Consider the following 19,825-nt stretch of genomic DNA (forward strand, 5'->3'; position numbering starts at 1 on the left):
GGCAGGTCATCCCTATTACCCTCCCTGCCCATATTATACAATATTATAGGCAGGTACGCAGTATTCGCCAATAATATGGACGTGATACATATCCAATACACACTACAATTATAGTAGTGATAACAATACTTTATATTATTGTGTTTACGGATTATCGCTTTATCGAATATCCATTTAATATTTTTACCCACATAATATGACTTCTATAAATGCATTCTATATTTTTGTGTCCATCTGACCACATTGGTCAGTTCTAGATCCGCCCACTGAAAGTAGCAAGTGAGCGGGAGGATACCTATTCGGAATTGTGTGTGTTAACCCAAAGTGAGTTTCAAATAAAATATAAAATATATAATAACGCAGTTCATTGTTCAATATTGCTCGGATGATATTATTATCATATTTATAATTGGTAAGGACAAAGTCCACACAGACATGCGAACAAAAAATAATAATATTTTAATCGTAAAACAATAATAATACTAATAATATGATAATCGTGTTCAATCGTGAGATCAGACCCCAAAGTGCCAGGGGTTGGTGGTGTCGGAGAGGGATGGGGGGGGGGGGGGGGTCGTCCGAACGTCTGCCGTCGTCGTCTGTCGGTCGGTCAGCGCGGTGCAGCAACAGTCGCGTCCCGCTAAAAACCGGTCGGCGCCGTCACGGCTGCAGCGGACGCGCGCCCGCGTGTCTGGACTGTGCGCGCCGCGTGTGGTGCCGTCGCTCGCCGCGGATTTTCCAAAACACACACCGACACACACGTCGCACCACACTCGCCACGCACCATCGCGCTCTGCACAGCGTCCACGGCGGATCGGTCCGTCCACCGCCGACCATATCGCGTCTCCCTCCGCTTCCCCCCCCCACCCCCGAGCGATGTATTGAACGCGGCCGCGCATGCGCCGAGCGGCACAACACGCACGCGTAAAAAGCGATCGGCGCGAACGCGGTGGCGTCGGCGGCGGTGGCCCCGCAAAGGCCCACGAGATTCAAAAACCGTCCCCGCAGGAGTGCAACAGGAGGGCCCGCGACGCTATTTTGGCGCGCAGGCGCACGCGCCGACACCCGTCCCGACAGACGACGGCCGCTCCGTCCCCCCTCCCCTCCGTCCTCCTACCCAGGTGGGGTTTTTACCGGTGGTCGGGTGGCGGTGGCGTCGGCGGCGGCAAGTTGTAGTACAGTACAAAAGTTGTAGTAGTAGTGACGGGTCTGATCGCGTCCGACGACCACCATCGCCGCAGCCGACCACTTGCACCACCGCCGCCGGACCACCCCTCGACTCGCGCCCGACGGCCGCCGTACCTGTTACGTACGCGTAGAATTACTTCTGTCTGGGGTGAGTTTTGTCTGAATTTTTTTTCAAAAAAAAAAAATTGTCTTCTATACTTAAGCGAAAAAATATTTTATTCCCGTGTACTTACATAGTTTTAATAATTAAAATATCACGTTCATGTACGTCATAAAACCTCTGTTACACATTTATATTAATATGTGTACCTATTATGCAATATTGTATATACCTACCTATCATAAAATATTATTTTCAACGATTGTTTTCTCGTGTCACTTATTATTTCTTGAAATATAATATATATCATAATAATATAACACAACGATATTCACGCCCAAAACAGCACAGATAGATGAAAATACGATGCCTATTTAAATATTAAATTATATATACCTACACAATACATTAGTCGTTGAAATTTTTCATTCTGTTTTTTTGGTCGTTAATGATCTAACCTTATTTTATATGTTGGTGGAATTAATATACAATTTAGTATTTATACCGTTTACGTTGTACGTCGTCGAGAAATGATTTTTATATAAATAAAATTTAAATTTAAAAATAATACGAGAACCTACAAAGCACATTTTAACATTATCTGAAAAAATGTTTAGTTGCAATATTGTCAAGTTTGATTTGAATTGTTAATTGTGCTCGTTATTTTTAACTGCTTTATTCATCAATTGTAATACCTTTAGTGTATTATATAAGTATTTCATATTTTTTACGAAGGACATTATTCAAATATTTTTGAAAAGAATCCGTTACTGATACAAAGTTAGTGTATACTTACACAACGTTTTAACGTCACATTATGGACATAAGTATGATAAAGTAATGTTTGCCAGCTACATAATAGGGTTGCTATTGAATTCTTCGTCCATCTCAATCACTGAATAGTTTAATTAACTTAATTATAATCAATATCTCTCAGTATGTTTTTAATCATAATATAGATCTGAACTTACTCCATTATCAACGGTAAAACCTAAGTTTGGTTGAAATTTCCAAATGATATTTTAACTGTAGTTAATGTAATTTAATTAAAACATTTAAAACTAAAATAATTAGGTTTTATTTGTTGTTATTAACGTTAATGAAATAAACTTAAAAAATGTACCATTGAAATAGGTATTAACTAAATGAAAAAAAAATTACATATTAAATAAATCGTTTTATCGTAGGTAGTATTTATAATTTACTGATTTTCGGGTGCTTCGTAATCGGATACAGGATTTTCAGGACGCAGGATGTATTATTTCTGATGAATATATCAACGCTAGCTTAACCCAACCGAACATATATTTTTATGGTAGACAGATGCGATGATGGTAAATTCAGAAAGCCTTTTCGGACACTAATAATTGAACGAATTTCTGTGATTCGCGGTGGCTGAGCAAACGGACTCGCGTGTACATTGTAGTGGCGTGTAAGAGCGTTGGTTTTTTTTCGCCTGTCCCTTCTACGTAGGTGGGTTCAAAAATAGAAAGTAAAAATCGAACATCAGTACAATGTCAGTCAGTCTTTTGCGATGCAATTCAATAACCGTATATATTATAATTAATAATACTACGAGCAATCAAAAATCATTAAGGAACAATGGTAGTGGTTTAGCTACTGCCTACCGCAGTCTCGATAATTACCTATAATTGGTATAATATTTTATTCTTATATTATAGTGAAGGACGAAAATGTGTATAATATTTTAATCGATCGTGTCTTCGTATATGAGTACCTCCTAATCGATTATTATACACCTGACACTGCACATTACGTCCTAGATGATTCCTACATTTCCTCCCAGATTCGGTCATATACGTTGTACAATATATATATACTTGTTGTGCAATAGGGTTGTACGTTGCTTTATTTTCTATCTACTTGACACATACACTGCGTATAATAACATAGCGTACGTGCTCACGGATCGTTAAACGTTAATTATTGGCCATCGAATAATTTAATTGAAACTCGTTATTTCGACCCGGTATAGATATAAATATACTAAGTTCACCGGACTGGTCACGTTTCCGGTCCATTGTTCGGACGGGAGTGAATGGCCGGCCGGTCCTCCCCCGACGAAGTCTTCGATCGGCTAATTTGTGTCGTTTTCGTCAGTTCGTTAGTAATCAGACTCGAGGGCGGCAACCGGACTTGTATTATTCCATTGTAAAATAGTATAAGTGCATGGTCACCACCTGCAGGCAAAGCGTCTGAATATTTACATCTTTTATGTGGAAGGTGGCAAAATCGTATTTTTATTTTAAAAACTTTTTGTCTCTTTCAAATCCGAAATATCATTATCGTGTGCTTTAAATTTTTATACGATTGTTATTATCTCTTCGCTGTATGTTTTGTGGCAGAAATATTTTTTATTGAATCAAAGAACCGTTAGAAAAGAAAGAATTCTAAAAAATAAATAAAAATTATAGTTGTCTTGATCTCAATCCCTTCCAAAACACATTCGCCACTACAACTCATCTATAATATAATATATATGTATTATTATATTCTATATGATTAGAATTTGTCGTCTCGTCTTTGACCACCCTAACCGGGAGTGGTTAAGTCAGGTGGTTTCGGATACCAGACGAGGTGGAAAAGAAAACACCTGCCCTGTTCCTTCCCCGCAAAACAGTCGAGTGCCAAGTCTGAGTTTGCCATCCATTTATATGCACGAATACAACAAATTATTCTTACGAACATGCGTATATTATTCATGTATATAATATTATGTAATATACGATAACATTAACCGTACCATAAACGGCTTATACCATCTTTCCCAGTCCACCCATTTTATCGCAATAATAATAATAATAATAATAATAATAATAACAATAATAATAATTTTAATAATACTTTGTAAACCGCAGATTATACACAAAACATTATACGCGTAGTGTGGCATTTTTGTTTCATAACTGCGTACAAAACCTGCTAACCCTTAGGGATGAATTCAGTGACGGGTTATAATATTTATCGGCCGATTTAGGCATCGACAGTTAAATATTTTTTTTTTCCATTCAACGCGTCTTGTTTTGCATATAGAAACTGTTTTTGATTAATATTTCTGGAAGAGCTTACTGTAGCAAGTTTTGAACAATATTAAGATACGTATTTCGTCTCTGCTACAGTCCTACGATTAAATAACAAATTAATAGAAATTGCATATGTATAATATATTAACCATTAGGCCAAATCAAGATCGATATTTATTTATTTATTTATTAATTAATTCACGGAATAAAAAATTCCTTATTTAGTACAGTACATAACAATAATTCAGTAAAATAAGATAGCTAACATATACAAGGGGTGATGGCCTAAAAAATACAGCAGAATTACAGGCACAGTAAATATAAACTAAAATAATTAGGACACAAGTAAAATTACATACAACAAATGTACAAAAATAACAGAATATTAAGGTAAACTGAGAAAGGAGGGGTCCTCGTTAGCCAACCGCATCATGCGGTCAATTGGTTTATTTTTACCGTAATTGGTACAGTGGAGAGGTACAGCAAAAGAAACTCGAGACCTTGTGGCCCGATGAGGAACTTTAAAGTTTACTTGGACGAGCAGTGAAGGGGCGTTTAAGGAACCATCGATTAATATTTTTAAAAAGGCCAGATTAGCTTTAACGCGCCTATCTGCTAAAGATGTAAGGCCAAGTGCGCGCAATACTGGAGTATAGTCATGAGGAGGATGGACAATTTTTAGCATGTAAGCTGCAGACGACAGAAAGCGCCTTTGTACTCGCTCTATGTGGCAAGAATCAGTTACCACAAACGGGTCCCAGAGCACAGACGCATACTCTAGCATGCTTCGGACTAAAGAGCAGTAGACAGTCTTGATATGTACTTATATAGATAATGTTGTGCCACAGAACTTAATTAATAGATAATAAATCCATAAATAATATATAATATTTTTTGAAAATCTCCAAATTACCAGCCAAAACATTTTGTGACTTACGGTGGACTGTAATTGCCGTACTTGCAAATATTCGTACCTAAAATGTAACTGAAGTATTCGTGCACGCGATGCTTCACAACGTCGGGCATAAAGTGTACATACTGTGATAGGTGTGTCCTGTAAATATCATATCCTAATATTATTTTAAGGGAAAAAATAAAATATAAGATGTACTTACATGTTGTATAAAAGAAATTAATAAGTGAGGGAATATGTCAGGTTGCTGTGGCTGTCGGTATAAAACCCTGTGTAACATAAAAGTTTTACGGGGTAGAAAAATCGATTTTTTTTCCCCCAAATAACTTTTACGATTTTGTCATAAAATGTGGGCAACTCATTTTATATTGTACCAAACATTAATAATCAAACCACTGTTTGAACAACACATTCTATCAATAAAGAAAGAGATAAAAATAGTAATTTAGCTCTAACGTTTATTTCAATTTCACACTTGTTTACTTAAAATTGAATTGTGTGATTTCATAAAGTATATTTTCGGGTAACTTGGAAAATTACCTACTTGATTTTAATTAATTCAGTTGCTCATTATAGAAGTATACAACTCTGGGATTATATTTTAAGATAATAGGAAAATATGTTCTTCGCACGTGTGAAGAACAAAATCTTTCGTAAAATTATCAATTCGGATTTTATGTTTTCCAATGACAACAACAACCCAACCAAACATAATTATTAAATAATATAATATAATTTTAATCTATAGTAATAATTTAGTTTATACAGTTATGAACATTTCATCTTCAGTTTATATGACACGAACATTATTTCAATAACTTATACTCGCTTATCGTGTTTATTTTTAAGTGTTTTCCATGCCTAAATAATTCTTTCTTTATTTTCAAGCTCCAAGTAATCTTACGTCTTAAATTTTGATACAACACGTTCAACAATAATTCATCATCAATTCATATTTATATCGAAATTGTTGCTGTTATTAAACACAACTATACATTTAAATTATTAATGATTCCATGTTACATTTTTATAAAATTACGAAAATTAATTATTTACAATACCTACCTAATTATCAAATATGTATTCATAATACAATAAAAAAAATATAGTTACTGAACATTATTTTAAAGTAAAATTAAAATTATTATAAAGTTAGTTCAAAAGTAAGACGGCGCGTTGAATAGGCAATTTCAGTACATGCCTAATACATAATAATAAAATATGAATAATTCATCTTAAACAGAACATCACGCACCTGAATCACATCGAGGTTAGTTTCATCAGTATCACCGTGTTCACATTAGCCAAGATAACCACCTACTCCATTCAAAAACTGATAAAACACTTTTATAACTTAATAATTCGTAGCTAGGCTTGTGGAGAAAGTTGAGAGTTACAAATTTTCATAATTATTAATCATGATAATTTTTTTTTTTTAGTTTAGCTCAGTAAAATGGGCCATTAGCTTTACATTGCATTTGAATTTAATATAATTGTATGTAAAGTTAATCTTAACTGTGTTAAAGTTTACCAAACTCATATTTCAAAACATTAATTGATAAAAGTATAGGTAAGTATTTAAAATAAAATTACGCGAGTATCAATAATGTAGTCATGGTTTTGTTTTTATTTAGGAATTTTAATACATAATACTATCAATGTTGAACCTATCAGATATTTAAAAACAATTTAATCGCCTGTGGGAAAGTAACCTTCGTGACTTTAATAATATTACGCTTATCCGATGTAAATCTGTAAAGGGTTCGATGGCCATTCCGGTAAATCCAATTTTCTCGATAGACCCTTGTTGTGTTATACGTAGAATAATAATAATAATAATAAATAGTAATAATAATAAAATGTGAGGAATTTTGTTAGCTTCGTGACATGGTCCCGACGGCCACGCGGCGCTTTAATAAACGTGAGCTGAAGAACGAACTTAGCTCTCCAAGGGTAAAGAGAAAGAGAGGGATTGGATCAGCCCATTTGTCGTGATGACTGAACCCTTGGGTGACATAAATCTTGTACCCAGACACTAAATTTTCCCCGAAGCTACGACATTTATTATAAAAGGAGAGGGAAATCTCAAAAACTATTTGTTTGACTTGACTAAATGAAAAGGAAAATTATACGCTTACCTTGATCTTGTAATCGTAAGCTATACTACGAATTGTGTTAATTAACTTTTAGTGCTCTTACATAGTGCTCGTATATTGTATTAACTTACGTACACTAATTAATGTTCTAAGAAATCGCAAAAGTCCATAAAAAATTATTATTTTTATAATATTTGACACCAATATGAACTTTTAAAAAATATTTCGTGATATTTTAATATACGAGGGATTTGCCACAAACAATATCCCCCTTTTTCTAAGTTTGCTTAAGGACAATTTTTTTCAATTCTATAGATTATTATATCATTTAAATAGGTGTTCAAGGTTAATCCTAACTTTTTTTCTTCAAATGACACTATTGTTTCTGTAAATAAGTAACTTTGTTGAAAATGTTTATGTACCCGTACATATACTTAAATGGAAATTACAAATAGCTTTTGAGTTATTTAATTGTATGTAGTGTTTATGGTGGGGGGGAGAGGGGGCGGAGTCCCCCTTCTTATTTATGGCGAGATTATGCGTCCCCTTTAATTTAAGTCTTCAAAGTTCGGGGGGACGCAACTAAATTTTAGTAATTTATTAATAAAGGTAAAAGGTTACCTATACCTATGTGATATAATAAATTTAAATACATTATTAAACTGAAAAAATATGAATAGTTATATTTACTATAAATTATTTTTTATTTGTTTTTTTAATGAAATGTTTAAAATTAAAATGTAAACACATATTATTTTTTTAAACATTTTAGGCAATGAATTGCAATTTATTTTTTACTTAGCAGGCGTTATATGTTTTAAATCTTTTTCCTTTGAAGAAAATTTGATTTTACATACTATTAACATAAACTTTTTATGAACAAATTACAAAGGTGTGTGAAAGAAACAAATTATACCTAGTTGGTAGTAGATTTCTTTAAAAAGTTTGGTTGGATATAGACTTTGAAAAAACTCGGGAACGCTCCTCAATTTTTGGTGACTAGCCCCCCCTCAAAATTTTTCCCACTTTAACCACTGATTGTATGAACTAAGGACAATAGGTTCATGGTAATAGGTTTGGGAACTACGTGAGCTATGATGGTTTGAAAACTATAGTAGTATTGTTATCAATCTATCGATATTTATATTGTTTATAATTTTTAAGAATCGTTTGAATATAATAAATACTAAAATCAATATTAAATCTTTTTTATATTTTTGTAAGACCATTATTGATGTTAAAGTACTATTATCATTATACATTATACTCGATTATTATATTACAGAAAATAAGGTTGTTTTTCAATTGAAAAAAATAATTTTGTGTAGCCACAGGATATTCCTTAAATGGTTCTTATTTGATTGCACTCTTTTATGTGTTTTTAATTTATTCGTTTTATTTATAAACTACATTAGGTCAAAGAAAGGGATCAAAATTACCGAACCTTTTACAAACAATGATGCTATAATACTTAAGCAAACTGTATTGTAACTTGGTATGGTTCTTCATTTAAAACATGATGATTCGTCTAAAACTTTACACTGCGTTGAAATATTATCTTAACTTACTAATATTTACAGATTCATTAAGTCTCATTCCGAAATAAAATTCACATAATTCACATAGTCGGCTTATTTTCAGTTTTGAATGAATCGCACAAAATCATCACAAATTTGTGTAAATACTCAAACAGAATCCGATTATACCAATGATTTATTCGACTAAAATATACACCTAAACAGTATAAATACCATTACTATACCTATATTGTATAAATACAATTCAAAAACCACTAAAAGTTTATAAAATTAAGACATTTTTCGCATCCCTATAATGTCAACCGCACGTTTATTTTCGAAACAAATCTTCTATATTATAATCCCAACGTTGTATAATTAACTACAAGTTAATTTAATATGTTTATAAGTTTTTCCCAGGATCATGATTATGCTTTCGCAATACTTCTTAGAACTCGTTTTCCGTATTGCATATCCTGTGGGCCGAAGGTTGATCTTTTAGATTTGATTATCTTCCATAAACTTTGTTATACGACGTCATTATCAACTATGTTTTGTTTTGGAATGTTTCCAGTCGATTAAACTGAATGTTAAATATTATGTATAATGTAATTAAGAACACTGGTAATTAACTCGGACATTAGTTTTAAAAAAAAAAAGTCAATGTCGGTATCCTGCGAAAAATAGGCAACGTAGACCTTTTTAAATAAAATAATAGGTTTATTACCCGAAATCCCTTCGTGACCCTCGGTAATAAAATTACGGAACACGATTTATATCCGTGTCGGACAAAGACAACAGATTCTTCGTCGTGACCGTTTTTATAAATATTTTAAATCAACTATATTAAAATCCTATATTATTATTGGTTTAAAGTATAGTTCACCGATGCTTAATATTTAAAACCTGTAAAAATATACTCAAATATTATACAATAGGTACGTAAATAATATCTATTTATAAAAGTATAATGGTATAATAATATAATATGGTAAAATAGTATTTTGTAAATCGATTGTTATAGGATAAAAAAAAAATCACACAGCGCAGTCACAGTTGAACTCGCAATGTATTTATTAAATATTGTATAAAATGTTTTAGGATTTAAGATTTCTGCACCAGTATAGCGCGTAAGTCATTTCGAGGATTCTGGAAAAAAAAAGGTGTTTGAATCTACATTTAAAATAAGAAGGATCTTATGACTGCAGAGCTGGTGGATTACAATACACTCTATGGCGTATCTTTTATAATAATATAACGCCGAGCCACTTTCGGAGATGATATTGATTGTAGTATACTCACGATTTTAAGCGAATTTGAGTATACAACTATACAGGTAGATAATATAAATTTTCTGCGAACCTAAGCTACGATAATTTATTTCAGATAGCCAAACCCAAACGTGTAACGTTTATTAAAGTGTTTTAGTTTATTTATCGCGCGTAGTTTTTTTTTTTTTTTAACAAAAGGTTATAAAACGTTAAACAATAGTTATTCTATATAATAATAGTAATTTATAATAACACGGTAATTGTATGTAATATTAACATTTCTATAGGTGCAACCTGCAAATATAATAAAAATAATAATAATAATATGTGTAAGCACTTCTGACTATCATTTTTTTCGAAGAAATGTAAACAATTTTCTTTTAATAAAATGGCGTTTTGTCACGCTTGCTCGAGCACAATACGCAGATAGGTACCTTCTGCAGACGGATTTTATCTTTTCATATGGATGTTATTATATATTAATATATTATTTATTTTTAATGTGAATTTCAATTTGGTTAAGAGGTACAATTAAACCAATCATGATTACTCTTGCCAACAATAATACTATTACTTCATTCTGATAGAGACGGTCGCGGTACGTATAATATATATTATATATACAGTACAGAAAACAATTTATTATTTTATCAACAATGCCAATACCAATAAGTAATAACAGTATATTATTATTATATTCGTACACATATTATATAGGTTGCGATTGACACATGCGTGCGCGTTCGTTGACAAAATTAAATTATACGTTGTTCCATATTCGTACGGAAACCAACGCTAAAAACTTCTATTCGCAAGAAACACGCGATAGACCCGGTACTTTGTTCAAAACTAAATATATATGACCTTATTTTTTCTTATAAGAAAAAAAAATGATTTTGTAATATCTTTTCAAACCATTGTAGAAAATGTAAATTTATTATTAAACTATTAAATATAAATATATTAAGCATTTTTTTACCTGTTGTAAACGCATGTCGTATTTAGTTCTCAAAATGTCTCGATCGAGTAGGTTTTTTGTAAGTCGTAATAATACTGCTGGTGAGTAACAAATATGTATTTATAAAAAAATATTCGTTATTATCTACAAAATCCTTACTAATATTATTATTATTTTAATAATAATTTGATATCATCATTGACGTTACATTAATAATTACAATATGATACATTTTCAAAAAAAATTAGGATATTGATTATGTTCATTTGATATCTACGTACAATATTAAATTTTCAAGCAATTATTTTATTATATTTATCCAATACTTGCAGTGGATTTTAATCTTAAGAAAGAGTCTATTCATTCGTCTATTAAATATTGATTCAATCATTTTATTGGTAAATATTTGGAAATTCGTGAAATGAGTTATCGGTCAACATTGTACTGTGTACAGGCTTGTCGTAGAGCAGTGTGCAGGGTTGGGGTTTATTCCCCAGATCCCTTTACAATTATTGAGGATGACCTTCATTAGCCGTAAAACGAATCTTGGTAATTTTTCCAGCTGTGCCCAGCATTTATTTTTAAATATCGATTGCTAATAGAAGATAATCCCACTTTTACGGAAAAACAAATATTTTCAACGAAGTCGACTCGCATAGTCTCTAAAATTACATTAAACCATAGTATTGTCTTCCTAAGATCCGTTTATAATTTTTAAGACAACGGCTGCAGTTATTTTGCTTATTAGAATAAGTGTATAGAAATTTTTATGAATATACTACCTATACGAATTTAAATAAAGTCAGAAAGAAAATGTTACATAAAATTAAATGATAATGAATATTACCGAATAAACATTAGTTTTGATGTTTAAAACTATATTATAGTGAAATATAGGTCGGAGTATGAAAAAATTAATGCTATTTTAAAAACGAGCGCAATACTTTACGATAAGTTCGAACTGGAGGTGTTATATTTACTTTTATAGTTTTATCTAGAGAAAGGAAAATTTATAAATAATTTATTACTTTCGGCCCCCGAGTGCATATCGTAACTAAAACCTTTTAAAACGTATTAAATATTTAATAATGTTAATGATAACAGCCTGTTCTTCGTGAAAATTAAAGATTTAACACCTTGAATTTATCCTAATAATATCACTGTTTCAGTTTTTGTTTCTTAACGAACCTTTTCATTCAAAATTGGAACATTATATATAATGGACAATGGGAGATGCACAACATTATTACGATAGTAGAAAGACGAGTGGTGTAATACTATAACGAGTGCTATCATTCATAATTTGTATTTATTTACTTGGTTGCAGTGAATTGCAATTTGGCCAGTAAACTAATACTACAATATTACCAACTCACATTTCAATCTAAGTGTTGGGTTGTATATACAACAATAAATTATCGTATGGATGAGAGCCGTTAATGAATTAGGATGATCAAATCAGTATTAATTGTATATTTAAGTATAAACTATTGACTAATATTTAACTGAAATTACGTGTTAACGTCGGGGAGCATCAAAACACATGTGTGAAGGATTTAGAAGGATATTATAATCCTGCAGGTGACCGACATAATATTTTGACAAAAACAAAATAATATAATATTTAAATGCTTATATTACCAACTAATATTCGATGGTTGAGTCGTGTTACATAATACTTATTTGAATAGCCTAATATAATATTATTTTTTACAAATGTGAATCGAGTTTTTTTAACGATGCGTTTACAATGTATTAAAGGACAATAAATTTCGAGAGGATAAGTCGACGATCGGCAGTTTTTATCTTTTGTATGTGAAACGGGTGTAACTACCATTGTAACTGTTTATTAAGTTTTGGTAAGTGTAATGTATTCTCTTTTTCACATGGATCGGATTTTATTCAAATACAATTATTGCTGTGTCCTCTTCACAGGATTTCCTAGAAACAAACCTCATTAAAACTAGTTAAAACTGTCTATGATGATATCCATTCTTCACCTACATATTTTTATCTTACCTACCATATACACGTATACATTTAGCCCATATTTCGTATTATAAACGTTTGCACTCTTCAGCACCCTTCGCTTTGAACTCGAACTATGATTAGTTTACTAATCATAATTCATGCTTTTACCGTGGTGTTTTTAATTAGTAATCATCTACTGTCCTCTGAGTGCCAGACCGTTGTTCTGAATAAATTAATAAATAAATATATTCTAAAATTTAATTGCATTCAACTTCTTTGAATTATAATAATTATTCAAGCTTGCCATCAGGAATTTGTTAGCGAAACTGCTTCTATATTATTTTTGAATAGATCATTAAGGTCATGATGAATCTTAGTGTCTTCATAATATTCTGATCCTCTGTTAGCAAGACTAATGGTTGGGATTAAAATGGTGATTTTCTAATGATTTCCCATTGAGTCTGCCCACGAGTGCAGTTAAATTATAATCGAGAAAATAGTTGACGAGTAAAAATGCGCTTTTCCTGCAGATATCGTGTATTTTTTATGCGTGACTTTAAACGCGGATAACTACTCACAGGCTAAGGGTCGTAGTACAAACGGTACGGTATAAATGAGAATAATAGGGAAATATTGTGTACACAATGACATCAGTTTATTGTTAAATACAAACAAGAATATGACACTGGGAACGAGCATGCTATTTATTCGCTGGGTGAAATTATTAGCCACTCCAAGAAGCGTTTTTTTCCTTTATTCAAAATACCTACAACGCACGCAATAATTGACTTTGACAGTTGTTCATATTACTTTTTCCTTGGTCATTAACCTAAGTTACGGTCAACAACGGTTAGAGTACTCTTGCTGAAAGTCGACTTCACACGTGCAGGAAATGTTATTATCCACTACCAAGCCCTCTCGTTCCAAAAATATTATTATTAATTAATGTTCTGAAAATTTGCGTTCTTACACATAATATTAACGTTCTCTGTAAAGGGATTATTTTTTTTTTTTATTTGAAGATTGTATAGAAAAGCGAACAACACGATATTATTTAGAACGGTATTATAATAAATTAATATTCAATGTATATCAAGAAAATATAATAATGTGTACACAAAAAATGTATGGAAATGTAATATTAAAATTTATACAATTTTCAGTAATTATGAGTAGGATTGTTAAAATGTAAATTTCACGTTATTCAATGAAGAAATTTGCGTTTTAATTTTAAATTGATCCGTGCCGACAATTAAAATTTAATATTTATAAACTGTACATACGATTAAGCATCATATTAATTTCCCGTTGATATTATTTTCAGTCAGTAGAGCAATAATTAGGTACGAAAAAAAACACCTAAAACTATATGCAGACATACATTTTTTATACTAATAATTAATCTGTTGTACGCCGGTAGGTACCTATGCTATATAATCTCATTCTGTTATAATACTAGCGTGATCGCTGGGTAAATTTCAAAGTGCAGTGCAGTATTTTACGTGTTTTAATTTAATAAAGAAACTTTTTTATGGCCATGGGAGTGCTTAGACTCATGCAGACTAACGGTGCAATATAACGCAACTGTCTACTTTTTTATGACATGATAAAACCTCTTAAATTTCCTCATAAGTGTGTATATTCGTCTAGAAAAAAAAAACTCTGCAATTCACATAATTTAAAAATACTTAAATAAACTCCATTATTCGAAGTATAAAGCACTCTATAGCTTTGAATATACACAGTGTTATTAATATTGCTACCAAGTACTAAAAGAATCATAATATAAATTAATTTTAAAAACAATTACACACAAGTAATGGTTTTTTGCTTTTCTCGGATGTCCTAGAACTAAGGATAGCAATTTTTCAATAACAAGACTTCTAAAATTAATAAATATTAAAAGTTAATTACGCGTAATTGCTGCAGTAATAAATAACTTTTTAAATCAATAATTTAATCGGTTATACAGATAACCAACTATGCATACTAATTAATGTAAGGCACGTATTGCATGTTAAACCAATTAATATAAATAACAACATATTTCTTTATGTACTACATTAATTTAAAATATTAAAGTACACGTAAATCTGTTAAATATTGTAAAACATTAGAACATTGATCATATTATAAGTTTTATTTATTTTACTTATGAAAAATGCAAATCAACATTACCATTTAAATAATTACAAATATGAATTAACTTATTAACCAATTATTGAAAAATTTTAAAAATGTAATCAATATTGCAACATTTTACGGTATCATAAATATCTTGCAAACGACTAATTAAAATTTTAACGTTAGCTTTAACCATAAGCACATGAAATACGATAATATTTCATACAATTTTTAACTTTACATATTATTTTATTATACTTTTATACAGTCAACATATAACAGTAACTATCAAGTTTATAAGAGTTTATATAAATCAGATACGGCGGCACAGTCAAATAAACATTGAAATTCAAAAAGTATTTATTCAATGCAAAGACTATATACAATATAAGAACATAATTTTAATTAATTAATCTAATTTGTTTTTCATCGATTAAATTGCTCATATATGTATTTATTTCAATTGCATTTATTAAGAGGATGCCGAGTTCTTATGACGAATTAACCTAATTAAATGTCAACATTTAATTAGCGAAATACTTATCATTAGGTATATAGTTACTATTAATCAATAATAATCAAAATTTTGTGAATGAAATTTTCGAATCGAATAGAAAAAAGTAAATACGCATTTTTAATTTACTAATACCTTAAAAGTAAACACGGAAGAAAACAAGATCTCGAGTGTTGATTTATCACAGATTGAATATTATATATTATAAATGAAAGCCACGCGTAGTCGTAAAGCTCAGACGTTGCATATTAAAGGGTCATTAGGATTAAATTTACGTGACGTATATGACATTTTTACTACTATAAATAATTAAATCCGTTAATGTGCAACCTTTTAGATTTTTTGGTTCGGTACGAGGGCGACGGATGGGTAGTCGGGTAGTCCTATATTGTCTCATTACAGCCCCCGCTAATCATTATCCCGTGGAGACGAGTTTGTATAATTTACGAACCATAGGAATAAATAAAATTGCCTAAACTCTCTTCTGGGTCCAATATATCTGTCTTGCCGATCAGAACTGTGGCCTGAGATGAGGTCGTCGTCGTCGTCACTGCTGCAGTGTATAAACAATATATATATAGATGGTCGCTCGAAATATAATTTAACCGGAATGCCGAGGGTAGTTTAAAGGAAAAAAAATTGTTCGAATATATTACCCCCCCCCCCCCCACTCGCACTGCGACTCGCCCCGTCGCCGCAAGTTTCTTGATAAATATTTACGAAGCTACTAAAAAGCTACCCCGGCAGGAGATGGCCACAGCGGGACGACGAAGGCGAGGTAAAGTTTTAGGCCAATATAGTTCTTTCTTTTTTTTCCTTTTCTTTTTTCTTTTTTTATATTATTTTATTCTTAGTTTTCTATACATGTATATTATAATGCATTCACGGTAAAAGCACCCTCGAGAATATTCCCGAGAGATGATTTAGGCTCGCAGGCTTCCCGAACAACGCGGGCATTGTTCCTTTTGTGATTAAGCTCCCTCCTATATATATATACAATATTGTATAATAATAACGCGAGCAATGTATACACTATATAGTACATATAATATAATACGAAGTGATATTTTTAACGTAAGACAAACGTTTCCTCTGTTCGCTTTTGTATAATTTAATGGACTCGTAACACAAATAATAATAATAATTGTTTATATCGCAGAGCGACTGTTCACTTTATTTCCAATGACATTACGCCATTTTTTTTTACTTTTTTGTATAAATGTTTATTCTCGAATCGATCGATATTGTTATGCGCATAATATAATATCAAACGAAATCGCCACTAATAACTACGACAGTATTATTATTATTATTACAGATATAATATATACATAATACTACAAACACGCTCCGTTAGGGGTAGTTTTTCGTTCGAAAGTCGGCTTTTCGCGACGCATCCTTGTACCCTCCTACGTGTGTTATATATAAAGGATGTCGACGTTACGCACCCTGGGTATATTATATAATATTTATACTTTAATGCAGATTTTAATACCAGCGTAAAGGCCTGAAAATAATGTAAATAAGAGACTGCGCGTTTATTGTCACACCCCGGATAAAAGGATTATTTCATGACTTTATGCAAATCCAATGTTAATATTATCATTTTTTCTCCTTTTGATTTTCCTTTATATTATAATATTTGAAATTAATATCAACGAATTAACCCTCATCGTGGTCGGTCCACACGACGAGGAAAAAAAACACGCAAAATTAATAACAAACGATTCGTACATTTTTTACGCTATCAATCCCGAAAAGTCAACACACATAATATTATACATCGGTACACGAAAAAAAAAAAACAAAACAACGGTCCTCGAGAATAGAAACGAGTGCATTAAAACAAACGCAGCAAGAATTGTTGCCAGAGTCATCCGTATTATTATCAAAATATTATTATTATTTTACAAGCCATCGAATCATGGGAGTTATAGAACGAAACATTTCGAAAGAGCGGCCCATCGATCATCTTGAGTAGACGTCATAATAACATATTCAAATCGGTTTTCAAATGTAGAACATAGTCCAACGGTATATGCTTGGTCAGATGGTTGAAATCGGTATGACCAATATTTTTTTGCGACCATCCTTTAGCCTTTAAAACAATAACAATATTTATAATACAATCTACACAGTATAATTAGTACAATGATGAGTAAATTTGATAAATTGTTATTAATATTATATACATTGGTATATGGCTCCGGCAAAAAAAAAATTATAATGATAATATAACACTACAATAATAATAATAATAATGATGTAGGCCTATTAGTACAAATTAAAAAATATTTAGCAAAAGTTAAAGTAAAAGTAAAATAACAGTAAAAATTTTGGTAATAATTTGGTAACTCGTGATTTCAGTGTTTTAACTAACGATCCCCTGGTAACAGCCGCAAGCCCAAGTTTTTCATATAACATCCTCACCGGCAGTGTGGATTTCCTCGAAACCTCCTGTGACTTCGTTAATGGGCATTCCTCGACTACCTATATGTTTCTGAAAATTTGTACTTTCCCGCACCTACTTAGAGGGGATCCCACCATTCCCGACTTTTGTAATAAGTAATTGCATTTTCCATGCTCGGTTCTTATGTGATTAAGGGTGGTGCATAAGTTACATGGTAAGTCAAATCCTGGTATTTTCACCGTTGAACTAGTGATGAATTCCGTACCTCACAACCTAACCATGTCCTTTTCCATTCATCCTGTAAATCTCCATCGTTTGTGACTCCTTCTTGTTTAGGACATCTGGATTTTAGCCTTTTAATTGGGCGTTGTACTATGTTATTAATATGATGTTGCGTTTATAGGTACTCAGCAGTGCCACCCGTCCAGGTACTTTTTAGGTATTATAAGTACATATTAATTTTTTTTTTTTTAGTAGGTCTCTCTACTCTCTAGGCCGCTGTCATTTGAGTCTTCTACGTACATTACTGGGAAATGAGAAAGAGGATAGTCGTTTGATAAATGAGTTACTATGAGAGCTTAAGTTAGTATGTAATTTAAAGTAATATAATTTCGTTAATTGATTAAGGGTAGGAATGTGTAGGACTTTGTGAAGATTATTGTTTGTGGTATACCAAACGAAGACGTTACGAGTCGTAAGCGGAAGGATTGAAACGCCTGAAGCGTTTTGGTATTGGATGGCTTTGTAGAACCCGTATATGTCCAAACTGGCCAAATTATTAATTTGCATATTATGGTAAGTTTATTGGATAGTGAAAGTTTCGATTTCAAGAGTGGTCTTAAGAGGTGAAGTCTAGAGTTAACAGTTTTACGCTTAAGATTTATGTGTGGGTTCCAGAGTTAGGCGTTAATATAAATTTAGATCAAAATATTTAACTTAATTTGTCGTTGGAATTGTTTGATTATCCAACGTAACAGCTAGGGGGTGAATCGAAATTTCTAAGTTTTTAAAATGTTAAAGATTTCATAACAAACTACCTTTCCCTCTTATAAAAATTGTATTATGGAGACGCAATCTTCTAAATGATCATTAACAACAACAAAATTAAAAATCAAAATATAAACTCAAAATAGGTAATGTCACTATAATTGTTGGCTTCTTCTATCAATAATTTTACTTGTAACTTCTCTCCTTGCATTTTCTGATTATTCTAAACAAGAATATATTGTAAATACCGTATAATATAAAAAAATAAAAATGTTACTTGTACAGACTAAGATTCATTAATTTTGATTTTCCACCTGTTTGCATCTCAAGCTTAAAATATTTAAATGATTTTAAACATTTTAAATTTTAAAGTTTTTATAATATTTTAAATAGAGTTTTCGTTTGTAATATCAAACATTACAGTTGTTATAGACGTGCACGAATAGTATAAACTCATAATTTATAATTTACTGTAGCTTTAGACATTAAAGTTACTATAACAGTTTTGAAGTTTAATTATAGTCATCGATACGATTTTAATCGTCGTACTGTTATAGTGATGTTCAGAGTATTTTTATTATGGTTATTTAAACCGCATAAACGCGGAATTTTAATTTCTTTATTTTTATTCGAAATACGCATTTTTATCGAACAATAAACCGTTTTAATTATGTTTTCGAATACCTATGAAATATTATTTTAATTATCACAGTAGAACAATATGCGCTATAA

At 31.5% G+C, this 19,825-nt stretch overlaps 2 protein-coding genes across 2 annotated transcripts in view; one reads left to right on the plus strand and one right to left on the minus strand.

The window, feature by feature from the left end:
- Positions 1-1,176: 1,176 nt before the first annotated feature.
- The window catches only part of LOC132951701 (leucine-rich repeats and immunoglobulin-like domains protein 2), a 141,500-nt gene continuing 122,851 nt past the window's right edge, over positions 1,177-19,825 (plus strand). Inside the window, exon 1 of the mRNA XM_061023583.1 lies at positions 1,177-1,336. The gene's annotated coding sequence lies outside the window, so the exon portion shown is untranslated. The remainder of the gene's footprint in view (positions 1,337-19,825) is intronic.
- On the minus strand, positions 4,718-5,116 carry LOC132952429 (uncharacterized). The gene has a single exon (XM_061024726.1). It carries the CDS (start codon positions 5,114-5,116, stop codon positions 4,718-4,720), a length of 399 nt encoding a protein of 132 aa, XP_060880709.1.

Source organism: Metopolophium dirhodum, chromosome 9 (assembly GCF_019925205.1).
Source record: "Metopolophium dirhodum isolate CAU chromosome 9, ASM1992520v1, whole genome shotgun sequence".
Lineage (NCBI taxonomy): Eukaryota > Metazoa > Arthropoda > Insecta > Hemiptera > Aphididae > Metopolophium > Metopolophium dirhodum.

What these genes read in the sequence shown, in the direction of transcription:
- LOC132952429 (XM_061024726.1), bottom strand. Translation starts at nt 5,116, where the DNA reads ATGCTAGAGTATGCGTCTGTGCTCTGGGACCCGTTTGTGGTAACTGAT.